The following is a 21574-nucleotide window of genomic DNA, read 5'->3' as shown; positions in this document are numbered from 1 at the left end:
AAGACAAATTTTGATAGTGGGAGGGCGGAGAAATGTTAATCTGTCATTGGTGTTTCCACAACATTGTTTTTTAGAGCAGAATGGCTCTCAAAAACCTTACCAAAAATATTGCCATGCTGTAAGCAACAGTTGAAGCAATTTGTCATGTTTTGAGCCATTCCTACCGTGAAAGCAGGACGGCCTTGAGTGCAACACCCAGAATCACTACCCCAGCCCCTCCACGGGCAGTTCCTTAATTCAGCCTGTCCGATGTGGAAAGGGATATTGGAGCATGCTCCAATGTACTGTGGTACCTCATTAGTTAATCATCTGGTATTTTATGGGAGTGTAAGGGAAAACTCTCAGGGCAGAGAAGCAGAAATGGCACCCCATGCTTTTGGGGGGAGCTTGCTGGAAGCACCCCAAGAGGTTTAAAGGAGCCCAGCCCTTCCTAGAGTCTGAAATCCTGGGGCTGCCTGAGCCTTTCATCTATGTGGGGCAGGGTCCCTCTGTTTTGGGGTTGCCTTTTGTCCAGAGAAGGGCACTAATCTGGTGAAGGGGCTGGAGAACAAGTCTTACAAGGAAGAGCTGAATGAGCTGAGGGTGATTAGCCTGGAAAAAAACAGAGGCTCAAGGGGATTTTATAAATCTCTAGAACTCCGTGACAGGAGGGTGTAGCCAGGTGGAGCTCGGTCTCTCTACCCAGGCAATCAGTGACAGGACCAGAGAACACAGTCTAATGCTGCACCGAGAAAGGTTTAGGCTGGACATTAGCAAGAAATTCTTCACAGGAAGGGTGTTTTGACATTGGAAATGGGCTGCCCATTTCAGTGAGAGGTGGTGGAGTCACTGCCCCTGGAAGTGTTTAAGGAACGACTGGATGTGGCACTTAGTGCCATATCTAGTTGACATGGCGGTGTTCGGTTATAGGTTGGACTCGATGACCTGTCCTTTCCAACCTAATTGATTCTGTGATTCTGTGAAATTGTCCATGCTCCAGGCAGCAGTTCACAGGCCGAGTCAGGGCAGGCCACATCCCTTCGCTCCCGGGGCACAGCGTCCCCAGCGCTCTGCTCCGGGGCCGGGCCGCTGCCAGGGGAAGGGGGAACACCGGGCCGCCCGGGGCCAGGAAACGCCGCCCCCGGGGCCTGGGGCCGGGCCGGCGGGTGGGCGGAGGGGGCCGGGCTGGCGGGCGCTGCTCCGCCGCGCTGTGGGAGCTCGGAGGGTGGCGAGGCCACGAACCCCGTCCGGGGAGCGGCGCGGAGCGGGGCGGCCCCTCGGCACGGGCGGGAAGCGGCGGCGGGACCCGGCGGCCGCTCCGCGGAGGGTGCGAGCGAGCGAGCGCCGCGGAGACGCGTGCGGGACGAGCCCGGCGCGGGCGGCAGGAGCGCGGCCCGGGGCTGCGGGGGGAGGCGGCGGCGGAGCGAGGCGAGGCGAGGGGCGGCCTCGCAGGGCGGAGCGGCGGGGAAGGCGAGCCGGCAGCCGGAGCGGGTGTGCGAGCCCCACGGGCCGAGCGCCTACGAGAGGGGGAGGAGGAGCCGCCCCGCCGACCGGGGATGGTGAGGAGGAGGCGGCGGCTGCCGGGAGCCCAGTGAGGCCTTCGCTCGGCGCCCGCCGCAGAGCCCGCCCGCCTCGCCGGCCGCCCCCTTCCCCCGCTCGCTCGCTGGCTCGCTCCCCGCCTTCCCTCCCCTTCCCCTGACTCCCTCCCCGGCTCCCTTCCCCTGCCGCCGCCGCCGCCTCCTCCCCGGGCTCCAGCCATGTAAGTGACCCGCTCCCCGGCTGGGAAGGGCTGGGGGAAGGAAGCGCCGGGGCCGGGGCCTGCTCGGCGCGGCCGCATTGTGCGGGGCCGGGAGGGAAGGGAAGGGCCGGGAAAGGGGGCGGCCGCTCTCCCTTCGCCTTCCCCGGGCGTGGGCTGCCCCGCCGGCCCCCGGGCACGGCCAGGCGGGGTGGGGGGCGAGGAGGCCCGGGCGGTAGGCGGCCCCGGCCGTCGGTCCGTGCTGCCGGCGGGCCCGGAGCGGACAGGAAGCTGTTGGCTCCCCGGGGATGCGGTGGGTGAGAGGGCGGCGGGGCGGGGGTCTCCCCTCGGGCCTGCCCCCGCCCCGGCCCCTGCGCGAGCATCCCCCGGGGAAACGGCGGTGGGGGCGGCTGGGGGGTGCCTTGTGATATTTCTTGTGATATTCCTGAAACAGCGGCGAGCAAAGTAGCCGAGGGCCCCCCATTTTCCCACCTCCCCCGCCCCCATTTTCTCCCCTTGTCTTCTGCGGCCGCGTTGTTCAGCCCAGCTCCGCTTTGCGGACCACTGAGTGTTTGCCGACGGGGGTGTGATTCCCTCCGTGGGCATTTCGCGTGTGTAGGTGGCTGTGCAGCGCTTGTGGACTTGATTTTTTTTTTTTTTTGTCTGTCTTTTTTTTTTTTTTTTTGCAGTCGTGTTTTGCAGAGGTGTAGGGAGCTGTCTGCAGAATCCCCCCCGCCCCCCCAGGTGAAGCAGTTGCCGAAATGTGCTTAGAGACTTATAGGACTCGTGTCTATTTCTTTGTAAAACACGTAATCAAGCATATAAACGTTCTGGTACTTTCAATTCATTTTACTGACAGGACGCTACTGATGCAGATACAGCTTGCACCTTATTGGTGGTGTGTGCCTCCCCCCCGGCCATCCCGGTGGGAAATATTTAACTGTTTTGCTTTGTTTTCCTACCACCTCTATCATGTAAGAAGCAAATCCATGATTTTCACTTGTTTGTTTTATTTATACCACAGGAGGGATGTACATTTCAAAATACAGTTATAAAAGGGAGTTACTAACACTTAATGCTCAAGAGTATTTGTTTGCAGGTAAATAAATTTGACACACTGCATGGCTAGTAATTACTTTCATGTAGTAGTTAGTTTCATGGTGACAGCCACAACATTTGTCTGACTTAGCAGATTTAAAGACACTGTGGAACTACCTTTGATTTTTTTTTAAATAGTAGGGTTTGTGTTGTGTGTGGTGTTTATAGAACTGGTTTTGGTGTGCAGCAGCGGTAAATCAAATATAAGAATTGATCCAGTGTCCACAAGTCACTTTCAGCTCCCCTATTCACTTACGGTCTTATAAAAATGTTCTGCAAGTGATTACATTAACGATTAAATAGTTTCACAACTGTCTTGATTTCTTTGGGGACTGAACAAAACCTCAGTTACAAATACTTTAAAATGGAATTTGATTAAATATATCTCAGGTTGGTAGCAGAGTTCCGGGCAGCACAGTTCTTAAATTATATGAGCATAAACTGTAAAAAGACTTGTCCTTGTTTGGGAGCATAAAGAAGATTTTGTCTGGGCTGCAGAGGGGCTTACGAAGAAGTCACTTTTCTGCCATCACTCAGTTTTGAAATAGGTAGCTTAGTTTGTCCTATCAAACTGTTGTTGTGTTTGCAGCACAGACAGTGGATGTCGTAACTGTGGCCCCTCACCTGAACAGCATTAACCTCCTGTCTATTGATCAGAGACAGGAGAGCACAAATATTTCAAATTACAGTTTTGTAAACCTAGATTAGGCTAATAGATTGGAGAAAAAAAAAGGGGGGGGGGAGGGGGGATGTGGCTGTAGAGATTTTTGTTTTCCAGTTGCCATTTTCCCCATAACTTAGTATCTGAGAGTCCTTTGTGAACCTTGTGATCTGCTGCACTTGCTGCCATGAAATTCCAGTATGGATGTGGTGTCTTGGACACACAGAGCACACAGTAGCAAATACTGGTGGCCACACCTCAGTCGTGGCCCACAATGCCTTTTTGTAAGGGAAGCTAAGATGGTGGCACAACCTGGTCCTTCTAAGCTTCCTTGAAAGCTGTCTGCCCAGATTTGGTAACTGGGTCATGGTGCGAAGCTGCTGCCGGCTCAGAGGGCCTTGAGCGCGTTGGAATCGCTGCAGCTCCCGTGAAACAGCCGGGGCAGGATTTGCGTAAGGCAGGAGATGTACTTCACTGGTCAAAGCCTGGTGGGAACATCTATCTGTACGCTCCACTTGGAACGCTGGCTGGAGCCCAACTTTGTTGTGTCTGTGCTGTTTTGGTGCAGTTGGCTGTCAGCTGGGAGCTTGCACTGGGGAGAGAGGGAAGGTTGCTCGTGGCATCCCATGTTAACGGGCCTGAACGCACCGCCCTGGCCTGGTCCAGCTCCTCATCTGCTCTCATGACAGTGTCATGTGGCCACAGTAGGCAAACTTGGGCAGCTGGATCTTGTTTTGCCTGGCCCTGCTGCTGTGCGTTATGAGAACATGTAAGGATGTGCAGCACGTTGGGCTCGGAGTGTCCTGGGAGAATCAGGACAGTGCCACACCAGGGCAGTGGGCAGTGCTGGTGGTGTGACAGGCAGTGTTAGCCCAGGGGAATGCTTTTTTGTAATCTGCTTTCTGATCTGGGCTAACGAGTGCAGCACAGACACAGTGGGATGTGCCAGGACTGAGGCTGGTGGGTCAGTCTCCCTTTAGTCCCTTGCTTGCTCTCCCTCATGTAGATGAGGTGATTACCGTAGGTGCTCCTGCATCCCATAAGCTTAAGCTTCAGCTTAATGGAAAACTTCCTTTTCTTCCTGATCTGCTCTAGGGTGTGAGTGGAAACAAATACAAAACTTTGCACTGAAAAGAGGATAGGAAGTACAGATGAATATTTCTACTTTCTTAGAGAAAAAAGAAAGTGAGGATAATGTATAGAAGAGAACAAGAGAAGGAGCTCTAACATGACTCTCCCAAATACGGGAGAGGTGGTTCTGCTCCACCTTCTGTTGGATACTTGGTTTGACTGACTCCTTAAAGCAGGTTTCATTGCTGCAGTGCCTACAGAAGTGAGTTATCTCATTATTTATGAAGAACTTAATAACCTTTAAGGCATTAATATGTACGCAGAACTGGTGTCACCATGATACAATGCTGATGTCATGCCATTCATGATTTACAGCACTTCAGCTGCGTGAGGACTATTGCAGCGTTAAAAAAAGTATTACAGAAATGCATGTTGAAAAACAAGCAAAGAGAAGACTAAGAGAAAGACCAAGTTGTTTAGCTTTTGACAGTATTCAGTCCTGTGCAGACACAGACTGGAGCAGCCAGGTCATACTTACCTCAGATGCCCTCTCTTCACTGGGAACCATTCCTAGATGGCCATAAATGAGGACTGTAATCATTCCTTTTCTTTTTTTTTTTTTTCTTTTTCCCCTCTAAGGATTTTATGGAAAAGGAACTTTTTCTGGTTTACACATCTTCAGTAGTACATTGACCTATAGTTAACTTGCTCTTCTATTCCGAGAAATCACTCTTGCTTGCTGCCACTGTCTTCAATAACATCTCTTACTAAAACAGATGTATTAGGCACAGCTTGAATGTGTGATTTAAAATACAGCAGATAGAGCAGGTTTGCTGCTGCTGGAGCTGTGCCTATGGACATCTTGTTAGACAGTGAGAAGAGATCCCCAGCTCTTCACATTGCAAATTAAAAATAGCTTAAGTTTCTCCATGTGGATAAGTGCTCTGACATGGCTGACTGAAGGACTGAGGTGGGACCCATGATGCAGGTTGGTGTCAGGAAGTGTTTAATGTTTTTCCACTTTGTTGTGCCATGGCTTCTTTACAAAACTCTCCACCCCCTTCACCACCCCTCTCCCCTGAAAGGAGGTGGGCAGGTAAAGACACATCCCTGAGAGCACGGCTTCAGTAGCAAGTGGGAAATGTTTCTTGGGTAGAAATGGTAGGGAAAAGGCAGTCCAAGCTGCTTGGACACCACAGAGAGTAGAAAAAGTAGTCCCTCTGAACTTAGTATTTCTTTGTTGATCTGCTTTTTTTGGCTCTGTTGTCATTCAAATTTGGATTATTAAATGACAGTTGAGCTGATGACAAGCAGGAAGCTGCCAAGTTGTAATCCTGACAAGTGTTAAAGCAGGAAAACCTGGAGTAAGTTAGCTGCAGATTGGAGAGTTATGGTCTTTCATGCTTTTTTATGTTTTTAATAATAGTATTGCCCTTTCTACAGCCTAGTTTGTATGGTTGTTGGAAAGGATATTGATAGCTCAGTGCCTCTAAATGGTTGAATTCAGATGTAGGATGCAGAGGTAGGATTGCACAGTCCCTGCACCCTGTGTGACACAGAGTTAAAGCGCTAACTTTCACACCTGGGTGTTGCATTTCCATACTCAAGCTGTGATAATCTTGGGGGTTTTGTTCAACACTTTGCAAATTGCTCAAGCCTCTAACTGAGGTCTAGTCTCCTCTTGCCATCAGCAAGCAAGTCTAGCTTGCATGGCTGTTGTGCATTGTGCATGGCCATTTTGAAAGGAAAAAGCCTGCTGTGTTTGTCAGGTTCTATCCTAATTGCTCTGGACCTCAAGGAGTTTGTTCCAAGGTATCTCTGGCAGCTGTGGATTACTGGTCTCTATTCTGCAGCATACAGTGTTCTCATATTTATTTATGAAATTAGGAATTATTGCATGTCACTTGTTCCAGTGTAATTTTTTGTGTATCTTCACTCCCTCAAGCAAACATCTGTTTCACAGAGTTGATAATTCTAACTAGTGAGATCAGCAGATTTGTAATTTGGAAAAAAAAAATCCAAACTCACCTTGTTTCTGGGAGAACTTCAACATAAACTGTTAACTGGAAAAGCTGAGGAACAGTAACAAACAGTGTAGGTTTGTAGGCAGAGTGTCAGGGGAGTGACCACCTTTCTCCATCCATTTCTGCTGGCAGTGATGGAACTTGTTCAAATTCCAGCTCTGTGCTTTGAACACTGCCTGTTTCAGATCACTGGGATGTAGTACAAAGCCCTCTGCCCCTGCTGGGGTTTCAGTTCTAGGTTGGATTCATTTTGACCACCTGTTTTCTTCCATCCAGTGTTGTGTCTTAGTGAGTTATGGGGAATTAGTTGCTTTTTAATCTAGTTTCTGATGGATGGCTATCACCTGCAATGCTCAGAGGTAATTGATGCACACGTGCCAAATGCATGCAGAGATGGTATATATTTGTCAGGTGGGAATGGGATGTCTCTGTGGTAGGTGAGAGACTCCAGTAAAAGCTGGGTCTTTGGTGGCAGTTTACAAATGCTGCTGGGTTTTGTTTTATTAAACTTGATGGTTACTGCTGGGAATTTGTCACCAGTTAGGTTTTTTGATCATTCAGACAATACCAAATTGGATGGCAGCATGGACACTTCAGCGTGCATAGAAGAAATAAAGAAAAACAGGGAATATTTGTACCACAAGGAGAAAAATAATCAGATTCAATTTAGAAAAATAATAAAAGTTAATGCATTTGGGAAGAGATTACATTCAGTGAGGGAGAGAAATGCACAGAATGTTTCTGTGGTAGTCAGCCACCATCAAGGCACATTTTCAATAAGAAATGGCAATCTTGAACTATTTAGAGAGGGATTTTGTCTCATAAAACAGAGGGGTAAAAGTCCCAAGTTGTGCTTGGGTATATTTCATTGTGAGAAAGGCAGCAGCAAACTGCAGTGCAGTTAAGGAAGAGCAATAAAATTGATCAGGGTGCTGTAAGGGCTGGTTTGGGATAACAGTAAGGTACATGAGCTTATCTGTGGTTGTTTGTATACATCTAGGAGAGGTAGAAATTAGAAATATCAAAGTTAGAGAAGATACTTTTTGGGGAGTCAAGGAGATCTGAGTGGGATTAAGGGGATGATGCTGAAGGTAGGAAAATTGTGAGCAGGATAGGAATATTTACTGTCAGAGGTTTATCTCTAAGACACACTGTGTGCTGGTTAATAGACTATTATAAGGCTGTAAAGCAACCTTCCAGGAAATGTTCTGGAAGTCTTCCTTACCAGGAAACATTGCAAACTGGTTTTTGTGGTATTTCAGAATTTTTATTGTTGCTAAGAACGAGGTGGTGTTGCAGAGATGGAGGACTACTAGGGAAGGTCTTGAATCCACCTGTAATTCAGACAGCACCTGGTAGTGTTGTGAGTCTGCCCATGATCAACCTGCTCAGTGAAGAAGCAGGACTTTAGCAAACTTGTATTTTGGCACCTCTACCCGCCAAGATAAATTCTTGTGGAGAGCTAAGCCCTTGCTTAAGATTTGTAGTAATAATAGAACAGAAAAATCCCAAACCAGCAATGCAGCAATGAAAACTACTCCCTGTTGTACACGTTGTTGTACATCTGCGACGTGCTTTGAAATGATGGTGTACTCTTCTTTTGATCCTTTTAGAAATAGCTGGAAAGGAGGAAAACGGAGGAGAAACCCTCATCCCTCTTGTGGAGCCTTCTGCTGGAGTTCAGGAATTTCAGCTGAGTGATCTTTTGCCATAAACTGGTTTTCAAGAGACATTCCTGCCATTATGAATGAAGTAGCGATAGTGAAGGAAGGCTGGCTTCACAAACGAGGTGAGTGACTCTTCCCTTCTGGACAGTGAAATGACTCCAATCCCTCTAATCTGGTGTTTAGCAGCATGTCCTCAAATAATCCATTATTTTCCTGTTCATCCTAGTGGGAAACAGCACATAGGGAGTGTAGGGAGTGTGCCTGACTTTTTTTCAAGTGTTAGAAAATGCATGCATAAGGGGTTTTCTTGTGTGTGTGTGTGTTCATGTGTTCACCAAAAATTGGTGTCAACTGCTTTGAAAATGATGATAAAAGTAGCAAGTGAAGGAGATATTACTTAGAGTGCTAGAGGTTAAACAGTAGTAAATAATTTTGGTTTGTTTGTAGCTTTCCTTTTTATGCTAGAAGGGACAATTAAGATCAATATTTTTGATCAGTGAAAAATATGCCTGTATTTTGTGAGCAGTTCTGTGCTTTTGCAGAGACTTGCTAGAAAATGTGCTATTCTGTGTGTGTCTGAACTGCTCTGGGTACCAGTGTCCTGGACAGGAAAAACAGCCTTGAGTTTCTGCACTCTGTGCATTTTGCTTGTACCATGAACAACATTTGATTTTTATAAGAAGTCTTTATTCTTGACAGAGTGGCAAAACTGAAAAGACAATCACATGTATGGTTAGGCTTTTGCCTTCTTTTCTTCCCAAAATAGTGTGTTTGGGTTTTTTGGGGAGGTGTTCATTTTCTAGTACCACAGCACAGATCCTATAGGGTATTACCTGTTCCTTTGTACTCTACTATTGTTTCTTGGAAAGGAGAGAGCAGTGTTAGGTACTTTCCATGATAGTGTCTCTTTTTTGGACCAAAACCAGGATCTGTGTGCTCTAGCAGTAGGGAAACTTACGTGGTTCTGCAGACTCAGGATATTTCTAGAGGGTTTGCAACAACTTGCCTGAAGGTGCAAAGGTGTATCATAATTATTTGTGGAAGAAATTTGAAATGCATTATCATAACCTTGGTAAAGGCTGGTGGTTCTTTGGCAACAATAAGAAATATCTAGGAATTTAGAAAACATGTTTATCATGTGTGTTTAACAGGGTGGAAGTGTACATTTCTAACAATAGGATATGCAGTGTAGTTTAGCAGATTGATCCTTGATGTACAAATGTTTTGTTATGGTTTTTTTTAGAGGGGTGTGTGGGATTTTTTTTGTTCCGGTTTATTTCAGTTGGAAACACCTTTGCACTCATTAGCTTAAGCAGCTCATTCAGTAATTCTGGTGTACCCAGGCTGCTCTGCTTTGTTCTGACAAAGTATTTGAGAAATATTCTGTGTTTGGATTAAATAGAAGAAAGAAACACAGAATTATACTTCCCATTCCCATTTATGAATGTAGAAACTCTTCAAATCAGAGAATTATTTTTTTTTTTAGTTTTAAACAATGTTTTCAGGCTGAGGGTTTTTGATCATCTGTTGTTGCAATTCTTCTTACACTTACCTGTAATTTAAAACAAAAGATCTGTTATTTTGAGGAGCACTGCACAAAAATCTGAGGGAGAAACATTTATTTTAAATGGTGTGGAAAAGGCATTTTCAGGATGATTCAGAGGCACATGTGTCTGAAACTTTTAAACAATTGTGTTGTATTTCAAGTTTGTCTGTGTTTAGTTTTGGGAACTGAATTTTTGTTGTTTCTAGGATTACAATAAAGCTACTTTCGAGTAAGGAGACCTCTGGAGGAGGTCTTAGTAAAAGATGCCCAGATCTCCTGATTTTTTTTTTTTTGTTATTTTAAAATTGCCTTAGAGAAACAGATTATTATCTCTGATGGATTGCTGATAATATTATGATGAGATTACCTGCTGAGCACATTCCAATTTTCAAAATGTTTCTCTGCATGTTCCGCATATTTGATGCTGCAAATTTGTGCCTAAACTCCTAAACTGTTAAACATACCTTGGCATTTTTTGGATGCCAGGTTTCCTAATCTTTTTAATCTGTTTCCCAGTGTCCTTTTGCCCTCTTGGTATGTGCAGGACACCTATTTCATTCCAGTCCATTGGCTTTGCAACTGTTAATTTGGTGTTGTCCTCGTGAGAAGGTTTTTAGAAAGCAATGCTCTATTTTCTCTTCAGCCTGCTGGTGTCAGCCCTGGGAATCTCTTGGTTTTTGTAGCTGTTCAGGGATGAGTTGACAAATTCAGTTCATTTGGCTCTGTCTTTGCTGGGGAGTAACTTACCCACTCTGTGTATGCATGTGTTTTGTTAAACATCTTTTTTTTTTAATAATCTACATTTATTACCAGACACTATCAGTTTGCTGGCTCTGCTAGATTAAGTGCTTCAACCACAGGATGTTTCCAAAACTGATGTCTGATACGGTGAGCTTCTGAAGTCAAGGCATAAACAATAATTAGTGCAGGGAGGGACTGCTAAAGGGGGGATTTCAGATACAAGAAACATATATGTGTGTGTGTATATGTATATGTGTGTGTGTATGTATATATATAATATTTTAGATAATTTATAAAATCAAAATTTGCACTGCATGTGCACTTTAAAGATCCTAAGGTTTTCCACATGCAAATATATTAGGTAGTGACTGGCTAAAATCCAGATTGGGCAATGATGTTCTCTGAGCCTAACATTCCCCATAGCTTTGGTTGGATTTGGTCTCTCTTACAGTTCCTGTCCTGAGCAGTCAGGCAGCATGGCTGCGTGCAGTTAAACAGTTGCCACGTCTCACCCCAGCAGTGGCTTAATTTTGGTGGTTTTAATGATTTGTGTATGTATAAATCAGGCTGCAAAGTGCTCTGGAGCCCTTCTGGATGGCAGGTGTAAGTAAGCATAAAGCCATCATTAGCAGGAGCAGGTGTTTCGGCCTGGCAGGGAAGTAGCAGGGCTTTCTAGAACTGTGTAGTTGTTTTCTTCTGTCAGCATGCTTTACATTTATGTTTTTATTTCCAAGATTAAAAATACAAATGGAGAAATGAAATTCAACATTGCTGCCTGACCGAGAGCTCTTGGCAGTTCTCTAAGTCAGTCACTGAAGGAAGCTCCACTTCCAGTTTGTGCAGGGGCCAGTTGTGTCCATGACATGTCTAACGTCAACCAGGCAGAAATAAAGGAATTCATGAATGAACTTTGCTCTCCCCATCCCTTTCCCCATTGGTGCTGTTACTCAAATCCCAGCAAGGACAGACTCCTGTGTGTATACCTGCATGGCTGGACTGTTCCCAGCACACAGGTGGGAGCTGTGAAGGAGCTCAGGCTTGGGTTGGTGCATCCAGCCTGTGTGTGTACATCCAGGGTATGCAGCCCCTGCTTGTGTGACACTGAGGGTTTTGTTTAGTGGGAAAGGATGGGGGAAATGGTTCGATGCAGAGGTGCTGTAATTGTGATTGAATATGAGGAGAGAAGGAGAAAATTATCTGCCCAAATTGCTGCTTGTTGAGCTCTGAGATTATAGGTTTTCTGAATAGATGTCATGAGGATCCTTCATTTTGGTTGTGTGTGGGGAACTTTTTGGAGAACGGAGGTGTACCCAAGTGTATTTTACTTGCTTTACTGATCCATTTTAAAGATCTCATTGGATTTCTTGCATCTTTCTGCTCTTATCCCGGTTTATAAAGGTCCTTCTATTGTTTTCAGTCTTCATCCTGTTTTTTTTTTTTTTTTTTAAAGTCTTTCTGCATGGCTAACAAAGAGGGGATTGTGTGTTTTGATACTCTGTCATCTCTGTCCTCCCTAGTATGTCCGGTTTTCTTATTAGGGCATAAACTTGTATGAAAAAAAGGAGTCTTTTGGAGGCAGGGAAAGAGGAGGAGGGAAAAATACACACTGACATTTGAAAAAGGAAATTGAAAAATCTCCATTTCTCAGTCTGAGAAATCAGAAGCAATTATAAGGAGCTGGAGAGACTTGTGTATTCATCCATTAATATTTAGCAGGAAATGCAGAGCTATTTTGTTTTTAAATAGCATATTAACACCACATAGTAATTTTAACCATGAAAACCATAACATGTCCTCCAAATGCCATTTTTTATGGACTTCAGGCAGGTAAAACTATTTGACTGATGGAGTCTGTAGCTTACAAACTGATCAAATCTAATAGAGGCCTTAAAAATGAGAAATAATACGTAAGATACCTACTCCACTTCTGGATATAATACTTTTTTTTTCTTTTGGTTAAAGAATTATTTCTGTAATGAATGGAGTGATACAGACAACCTAATAAATAACAAGTGGCCCATTGTGATTTTTCTTGCTATAGCTTCATTGCATAAAGGGGATGCAAGATCTGTTCGTAAAATACAAACCAGGACTAAAATGCTGATTGTTGCTCTTTTAACTTTCCCTAGCAGAATAGCACAGATGGTGAACTTTACCTTTGTTATTTGGAGCACAGGTTCGTACTTCCAGTATTCTGTTAGTGTGAATCAGAAGAGGATTTTACAAGACATGACCAGATGTATTTTTAAGCCAGGGAGTCTCTGGTGTTGCTGTTGTTCTTCGCCTCTTCTTTCTTCTCTCTTTTCTGTTCTCACCATGTTCCCTACCTCTTTTTCTCTGTGTATGTGTGTGTGTGTTTTATTTTGGGATGTTTTTTTGTTCTTACCTTGGCTTCTGTCTGTCCCTGGGATGTAGTGATGCACTGTCTTGGTGACCTGTGTAGTCAGAACCTTTGAGGTTCAGATTAGTTCAAGGATCGTCTGCCTTTCATGGCATTTCAAAGAATGGCTGTGGCACTTGATGCAAAGGATCCTCAGAGCCATCTGAAAAGATGCCAGCTACAGAGGGCACAGCTGCTTCAGGGGGGAATGGAAAGGTAAGAAACAAGATAGGGGCTGAATGAAGAATGGAGTGGGGAAGTTGTGACAGAGGGAAAGAAGCTGATGCTGTTTCTAGAACTGAAGGGCTGGGTTTATAGGGAAATCTGTTGCTCTTCTTGTTGGAAACAAAAGATAAGCTGTGTCAGTTTGTGGTTTTCCTTGTGTGTCTCTTTTTCAACACAAGGGGCAATAGTTTTGCAATTCTAGCTCTTGGTTGCTTTCATTTTGCTTGTCCTGTTCTGGGAAAAGGGGACTGGGGAGGAACCAGGAAATTGTCAACTAATAAATCTGACCTTGGTGGTAGGCAAGATGCTAGAGACATTAAGAAAGGATGAGATCACAAAACATCTGGAGAAATATGAGCTGATAATGGCTAGTCAGCTAGACATTTGGAGGGTAATCTCATCTGATGGAATTATTTGTGGAGTGATCATAAGAAACAGGCTGGGTCCAGTATACTGTAAAAAATTTGCTCTGGATGACAGGAGAAGTCAGAAACTGAGAATCAGCTGGTGCAGTGTAACTGTATTGTACTTCATCTTTGAAAGAGCTGGTGTAGCCTAGAAATGGCTCATCTTCCTTTCACAGAGCAGACTACTTGTCTTGGAGTGTTTCTGTACTTTCCAGCAACCTTTCAGAAAACTGTCTTCCAGAACATTTTTGCATGAAACCCTTTCATTATTCTACAGCCTCACATTTTTGAAGGGTGACATCCAAATGTTTCTTTCTTCAGTAAAAATTACTTCCAAAAAGTCTTTATTCTAACATTTTCACAAAACACTTTCAGTTCTTTAGAGAAGTGATGCTGGGTTAGATGTGTTTTTCATTGATTGTAAACTGACTAGAGCTTACTTGGAAGTGAGACTGAGCACTCTGTCTTTGAATGGCAAAGAGGAAGAGCTGGGATGTTGATGCCCACGTTATTTATGTCAGTCCTGGAAGTTTACTTTCATATTCTGTTTTATTGCACATCAGAAGCGAAACAAACTAGGTCTCAATTTTATCTCCAAAAGTGGGGTAGCGTCATAGATTAATGTTACTTGTTATTAAAAGGGATTTGAGAATGAGGGATCTAGGACGTTGCAAGCCCTGTAAAAGCAAGCCTAGGAATGCATGATACAGTGGATCATGCAGAAAGTGCCTGTATTGGCTTTGATTTTCTTTTTCATGGTTCCTTCCTTTTCAAAAAGGGAAAGGTAGGCCTCTGAAAAAGAAAAAAAAAAGCTCTCCATGTTTTCTGTTCTTTTTTTCTCTCAGTAGGCATATTGAGAAGTCATCGGGTTTGGATGTAGGAAGAAAGAAGTTCTGAGTGAGAATGCTATTTTGAGGTAAAGAGAAAGGAAGAGAGCAAGCTTGCTCATTCCTGCAGAGGTGATTTTAGGCAAGGTGCTGTGCCATGCATTTAAGATTTGGCGCCTTGTCCTCACTTGGAAATGTCTTCCCCTGCAGCCCCTGTGTGGATGCCAGAAGGTTCCTTCCCTTCCAGCTGGTGCTGCTGCCACTGTGTAAGCACTGTCAGCTGCACTCCTTGTCTTTGCCTGTGCCTTCCCCTGCCCAAACTTGCTCCTGGTTATCCCTTGTAGCCTGAGATTCTGCCACCTGAAAAAGCTGGTGAGGACTTTGATGCTCTTAGAGCAGTACATGGTGACATGAGGTCTCTCTCCTTTCATACACTTTCTGTGTCACTGATAATTCTCTTAAAAATTGGAGTGGTGGTTGGTGTCAGATTCATTTGGGAAACAGACCTTGATATCTGTTGGGGAAAAAGAAAAGGATTTGCTTAATAGCTCAACGTTTAATTTTAATGTGTTTTAAAAGAGAGAGCATTGTAAAAACCAAATACTTGTCAGCTGTTTGGGGTTTTCCCCATTTTACATATTGGAGTAACTGATTTACAAAGAAAAAAATTAGTTAAGCCTTATTTAAAAGTCATCTCTCATGGGGGAAGACAGAGGAGGGATTATTATTTTCAGATGCATTATGTTGTAGGTACAATATGCTTCTTAAAGGGGGAACAAAAACCAGGAAACTATGTGAGGAAAGAGGAAGAAAAAGAATGGAGAAAGAAAAGCACCATATTAGGTGTGAAGTAGTGTGTTTTTGTGAGAAATATTTACTGCAGCTGAAAGGGGGAAATAATGAAGGCTGACTTTGAGTGCAGTTGGTAAGCATGCCTACAGACCTCTGGGGTTATTCTCCCACCTCTTCAAGCTGAGCCAAAAATGTGAAAAAGATAGCTAGTCAAATAACATTGTGAAATTTGTTAGTTTATTCAAAAGTGCATGGTCATATTTGAGGACAGCTGAGGTAAACAATCATCACAGACTGTGGGCAGTCAGTTACTGTTTCCCCTGAGCCTCTTGGGTAAGCTGGGAGAGCATGTTTTGAAGTGCTGTCTAAAACCCAGGCCTTTGGTGAACTGCATGTAGAAATACACTTTGGAGTCAGTGGTTCTGTGCATGGTGCAGTGGTGTTTCATGCTCTTAATGAGACTGAGTGCAGCATCTGAGTAATTCATGGGGCTGTCAAATCAGTCTCCTCTGCCTGGGCTTTACTAATGGTCTCCTAATGAGAACCACAGGATAAGCATGCCAGAAAAGTGTGTTTTGTGTTGGTGGTGAACCAGAGCCTTCACAGGAGATACCTGTATTGGGAGGGAGCTCCAGCCTTGGAATGGTTGGGGTTGGAAGATGATCTAGTCCAGTCCCTGTGTCAGAGGCAGGCACACCTTGCCCTAACTAGACCATGTTGCTCAAAGCCCTATCCAAGCTGGCCTTGGACAGTTTTGGGGATGGGACATTCACAGCTTCACTGGGCTGCCTGTGCCAGTGCCTCACCACCTTCATAGTGAAGAATTTCTTTATTAAATATTACATAGTCTGAATCTACTCTACTGTATTTTAGAACCGTAACCTGTCACAATAGGCCCTGATAGAAAGCCTCTCAGTCTTTCTGTACTCAGTATGTATAAAAAGTGAGCAGTAAGGTCTCTAGAGCATCCTCTTTTCAGGCTGAACAGCCCCAAACTCTCTGAGCCTGTCTCCATAGGAGAGGTCTTCAAGACAAGCATTATTTGCTGATGGAGACTCAAGAGGTAGACACTGGTGTGCTCTGAAGTGAACTGGTGCTGATGGAGGTCAGGCTGCTTACAGCAATTGCTACTAATTCTCAAATTTTAAGTGCAGCCCCTATGTTTATGTTGGCTTTATAGATCGGTTCCCACCTGTAGAAGTCACAAGATTTTGAAAGTTTTGCCTGTTTTTCTTCCTGAAGCAGAGAAGTTTGCTAGTCCTCATGATGTTGAGAAAAATTGGAAAAGATAAGCAGAGCCTGGTTCATGGTTTAGAATAAGCAGAACAAAAAGGGCTGTTTAATTACTTGTCAGAAAAAAGCTCAAAAAATAGAGGATTTGAAATAATTTGTAGTGTGTGTTTTTGTTTTTCTGGCCTCCCAGCCTTACTCTGCTATTTCTGCAATTGTGTCAGAGGGTCTGGGGATCACAGAGCACATCCTGATTACACTTCAGAAAGCAGGCAGTATGAAAAAAAAAATTCTGATTACCTGCAAGATGCTTGACAGGTCTAATTGTTAATAGAAACATAGAAATGAAACTGTATTTGAACTGCTTATTTTTTTTTCAAATTCCTAAAATAAATCTTAAGATTCAAGAGAAAAAATACTGAGTCAAAATTTTGCTGTATCTTCTGTACAAGCCTTTGTATGTGCCATATTACAAATGACAACATATTGCTGCTTTGTGCAGAGTGCTGTAGTTAAACTGGTGTGGAAAATATTTGCACTGAGTAGGGTTTATGCCCAGAATTACAAGACTGCACACAATTCTGTGTATTTTTGGTTTTATGCCCACATTGGAGCTTCTCAGTTGGAGTATTAGTAAATAGTTACACCCTTGAACAACCTGTTAAGCAGCTCAAAATCAATTGCCAGGCCTCTGCAGAGTGGGAATACAGCTTTTTATTTGCTGGTTGCTTTTCAGGGGCTTCCAGGCATGGATTGTCTGGTCTGGTGTTTTTACATGTCATATGTATCCCTGTGCCTGTCTGTGGTCAATACATCATCTATAAATAGCAATCATTTAACTAACTGAAAGTGTTTTCTTTGTAATGTAGATTTTTCTTTGTCTTGTTTTATTATTTTTAACTTTTGATCATGTAGTCTCTTTGCCTTCCTATGCTCATTAAGCAGAATGAAAATTTGGGAACACCAAGGAATAATTCAGGACTCAAATGTGTAGTAGCATAGATTTAGCTGTATTAAATGTTTATTATTCTACTGGAAGTTTATGCATAGAGCAGTCTGGAATCCAGTTGTGATTATCTGTGGTGACAGTGCTGGTTGTAGGATTTAGAAGTCGTTTTCTAGGTGGACTTGGATTTCTGGGCAGAGGATATTCACAGCTGCTCTGGGCAGCTCATTCTAGTGCCTCACCACCCTCAGCCTAAGGAATTTCTAACCTAATCTTATCTAAATATTTTCTCTTATTTTGAAACCATTCTCTGTCGTCCTGTCACTGTCTGCCTGTGTAAGAAGTCATTCTCTCTTTAATCTCTCTTAAAAAATGAAATTGGTTACTTTAATGCTGTCTTTGGTGTTATTTTTCAGACAGTGGAAGAGTAGTGTATTGTTTGACCTTTTCTGTTTGGAGTTTTCTTTGCATCAGGGATAGCTGTAAATCTGGTCTTCCTTTCTGATGTAGGTATATTTTTACTCTAGCAGGAACATTTGAAAGGTATATAACTATGTATCTCCTGATGTGGAAGTCAGAGTTGCCTTATCACTTGCATGATAAGAAAAGCATTTATTCTAAATAAGAATTAGGCAAAAATTACGTTTTCATTTGTGGAAAACCACTGCAAACTTCCTGGCAACAACCTCCAGCTGACTTGCAGTATCTCTATATTGCCTATTGAACACTTGTGACAGCTTGTTTCTGTTGTTTCTGCTGAAGTTTAGCCTGTAAAGTCAAGATATCTTGGTCTGAGAGATGGGAAGATGGTTAAATTACATCATCATGGAAGAATAGCAGCATACTTAGCTTTAAAGCCATTCACGACTACATTGGCACCCCTTTGTTATACAGTGTAGCTGAAAACGAACTGCAGCAATAATGAACCAATCCATCTAAATCACAGCAGCTGAACAACTGACTGTTCTATCTCAAAATGCAAATGCTTTGTGCAGAATGGATTTAATTGTAAATGTTTGCTTAGTAGGGAATATGAGCCTTTTAGTTTGTGACAATAATTGTGAATACAAAGACCCGCAGAATTTTAGGGTTTACATAGCTTGTCCCTGTTCTCATAACAATATTTCAAAGTCACTTTTTTAAAATGTACCATTTGGCTTTTTTCTAGCCAGTGAATAGAACTCTAAATGCCCAATCTCCAAGTGGTGTTTTGGAAACTGAAGGATAAATTTAGCTCTGTGTACTTTGATCAGGCAGAATTTTTTGTTATATTTCTTTCAAATCTATGCTAGAGCTTTTATGTAGCTTCAGATAATAAGAGGGAAAAATGCTGACTTTCAGAGCTTGAATTTGTTTTGCTGTGCAGAAATGCCAAGTGTAACTTAGAGTATTAAGCATTTTCTTTGAGATTCTAGTAAGGTGCCTCTCAAACAATTAAAAGGTTACTGTGAGGAATTTCTTTTGTAGTCAAACTAACAAGCAAAACCCCTCTGTATTAAAATCTTCATTCTTTGTTAAATTCCTGAAGCCTGACCACTTGAGTGCAGCTCAAGAGGGTGAATCTCTCTCACTGATTTGAATGAATTAAAATAAAAGCAGCATTGTAATTTTGGGAAAGGAAAAAGCTTACTGAGCTTCATCAAAAAAAGCAAGAAAGCAGGAATACCTGCCTCCAGGCTGTTCTTAGGTATCTGTGCAAGGAAAAACAGATATAACTTGGAAAACAGACACACAAAATGTGCCTGTTTATGCTTCTGTTGGCATTTTGTGTGTTCTTTAATAGCCTTCACATGTGGATTAGTCCTTGTGAAAAAAAAAGGCAACCAAGCCCCCTGAAGAATAGGCCTTTGTGACACTGGAGAAGTTTACTGTGCCAAAGTTATGGTAAGAATTTGTAAATTTTGGCTGCTGAAGTACTTCCTTCCCCTGCTATGTTTTTATGTTGGAAACTTGTAAGTGTGGAATAGAGGGTGTTTTTTGGTTTGAGTTGTTTTTTCTTTTTTTTTTTAATGACAATGCAAACATTCATTTCACAAACTAAACCGCCCGTTCACATGACACTGCTGCTGTATATAAACACCCTGTTGATCTTGTTCTGCAGAAGTGTTTGTTGGGCTTCCTGAGTCATACGGAAATGCTCCACTGCTCCTCTTGCTGCTGTGCTGTGCACTTGGGCTCTATCTGCTCAGATGTAGTTTCCAAATGTATGTCCCTGAAAGACATGGTTTTTCTTGGAACAGGGCCTTCAAAGTTGGGATGTTTTCCTGCACCTCATTTTCTCTCTGTCTTTAAAATTTTTCATTCTGCTATCTCAGGAACAGGTTTTTACTTAATTAAAGTTGGACCTATTGAGAAGATGTTTGGTGCTTCGTAGTTGCAAACCTTTCTTCCTCTTATATGTGATATTGTTTCTTCACACAGATCTTAGTTTGTGGCAGGCAGTAACTCAGGCTGAAGGAGCTGTGCAGAGCACACAGGCCCAAGAGGATGCTGCTGGCTGCACTGCCAGGTGAGCCTTCCTGGCAGCCTGGGATGCAGTGTGCAACACAGTTGACTTCACAGGGGTTCTCTGGAGCAACCAAGGGCAGAATTAGAGTCCAGGGCTAGACTGTCATGGTGACAAAATATTTAGAAAACATTTTCTTGCTTGAAACAAAAGCTTGGATTGTGCAACACAAAGTACTGTCCCAGTGTAATAAACGATGCTGTGTATTTTTAAAGGGTTCTGTGTGTTCCCTGACTGTCAGCTCTTGCCAGATTCAGCATGTTCAGGTAAAATGAGGCATTTTTTCTCCAGACTCTTGCTTTTACAAGCTGGGTTAATTGTCACCCTTTATGCAGTGGGGTTGCAAAGATGTGGCAGCCAAATGTGACCTCACATTTTGAACACAGTGGGACATCCCTGTTAAAGACAGATGCAGTGGAGCAGTGTCCTCCCTTCAGCCATAGTGGCACAGCTGCATTAAGATCTGTTGCTTAAAACTTACACCTTGTAATTGGCCTAGATTGATCTGATTTCTTGTGTGCTCTGTGCTCAGACCTGGTGATTGCTTTTATTGGGTTAGAATGTGCTGTTCTTGCTGCAGTAGGAACTTTTTGTTTTGTAGATGTTTCATCCTTCCGTAATAACTCATGTAACTTTCTTTTTGTTAATGCCTGAGGTTTTGTGATGCCCCAGTCTTACCAATATCTACACTCTGACTTCACTCTGACAACAGAAGCCACAGGTTTAAAGTGTCTGTAAAAGATTGTTCATTGGGAATAATATAAAATGATTTTAAGATGAGCAAACCTATGAGAACAGAATGAAGACTGCTAGCCAGCCATGCACAGTTCAGTTCAGCACACTGCACCATTTGGCATTAATGCATATTTTTCCCAGTCTAGTCTGTGTTTCCTGGGTAATATCAGTTGTAATTTCAGAGAGAGCATGATTTTACATGTATCCCGCCTTCTCTGCCTAGAGCAGCAGGTGGCCAGATTTCTTTCTGAAAAATAGTGACTTGTCTCAGCTCTAAGCAGATCAGCTGCAGCGACTTTTTTAATCTTCTAAGTTCCTGTAGTTGTTGGACTGTACTGTTATTCTTGAAAGTGGAAAACAGAAGCAAAACATGGAGGGGGGGAATATACTTTTCTAAGGTTTGCATCATCTTGCATCTTTGTATGCTTGTCATGTAACTGCGTCCCATTCAGAGTGCTGCTCTGAACAGAGCAGAGCTCGTTCTTTAGGCTGCTGCTTTGTCCCTACCACTAGTTCCTCTGTTGCATTGAGCTACAAAACCAGCTGCTTTTGCTTTTCATACCTATTTGTACCATCTCTAATTTGCTATTAAGATGTTAACTTCTGCCTCCCCTTAGCCTAGCATGTGTCTATACTGTGACTGCAACGTAGAGGCAAGCAAGCAGTTTTTCCTGCTTTCTCTTGTGCTACCCTTTCACACTTGGGAATTGGTCCCTGTAAACAGCTGCAGTGCTGCTTTATTATCCTCTTCAAAAGCTCTGGCTCCTTGTGTTGCTTATAAAAGGCCCCAATGAACTTGTAATGTGTGTGTACTGAGACTGCTGTTCCCAGCAATGCCCAGTATCGGTCCCCTTTTTGTGTCTGTCTGTGTCTGGCTTTCCATTGTCCCTGTCCTGTGACAGTCAGCTCCCAGAACAGGGACTGTCTCGTTGTTCCATGTGTACAGCAGGTGACTCAGATCCAGATGTGTATCTGAAGTTGCTGTGTACTGCAGTAACACAAAT

General features: G+C 43.4%; 1 protein-coding gene across 1 annotated transcript in view; it reads left to right on the top strand.

Moving 5' to 3' along the window:
• The first annotated feature begins 1529 nt into the window (after positions 1 to 1529).
• The window catches only part of AKT1 (AKT serine/threonine kinase 1), a 78595-nt gene continuing 58550 nt past the window's right edge, over positions 1530 to 21574 (top strand). The window contains exons 1-2 of the mRNA XM_058025451.1: positions 1530 to 1738; positions 8182 to 8357. Of these exons, the coding sequence (XP_057881434.1) occupies positions 8312 to 8357 (46 nt within the window). The 5' untranslated portion in view covers positions 1530 to 1738; positions 8182 to 8311. The remainder of the gene's footprint in view (positions 1739 to 8181; positions 8358 to 21574) is intronic.

The sequence above is a fragment of the Melospiza georgiana genome, chromosome 6 (genome assembly GCF_028018845.1).
Source record: "Melospiza georgiana isolate bMelGeo1 chromosome 6, bMelGeo1.pri, whole genome shotgun sequence".
NCBI classification, from domain to species: Eukaryota; Metazoa; Chordata; class Aves; order Passeriformes; family Passerellidae; genus Melospiza; species Melospiza georgiana.
This window is presented reverse-complemented; position numbering and strand designations above follow the sequence as displayed.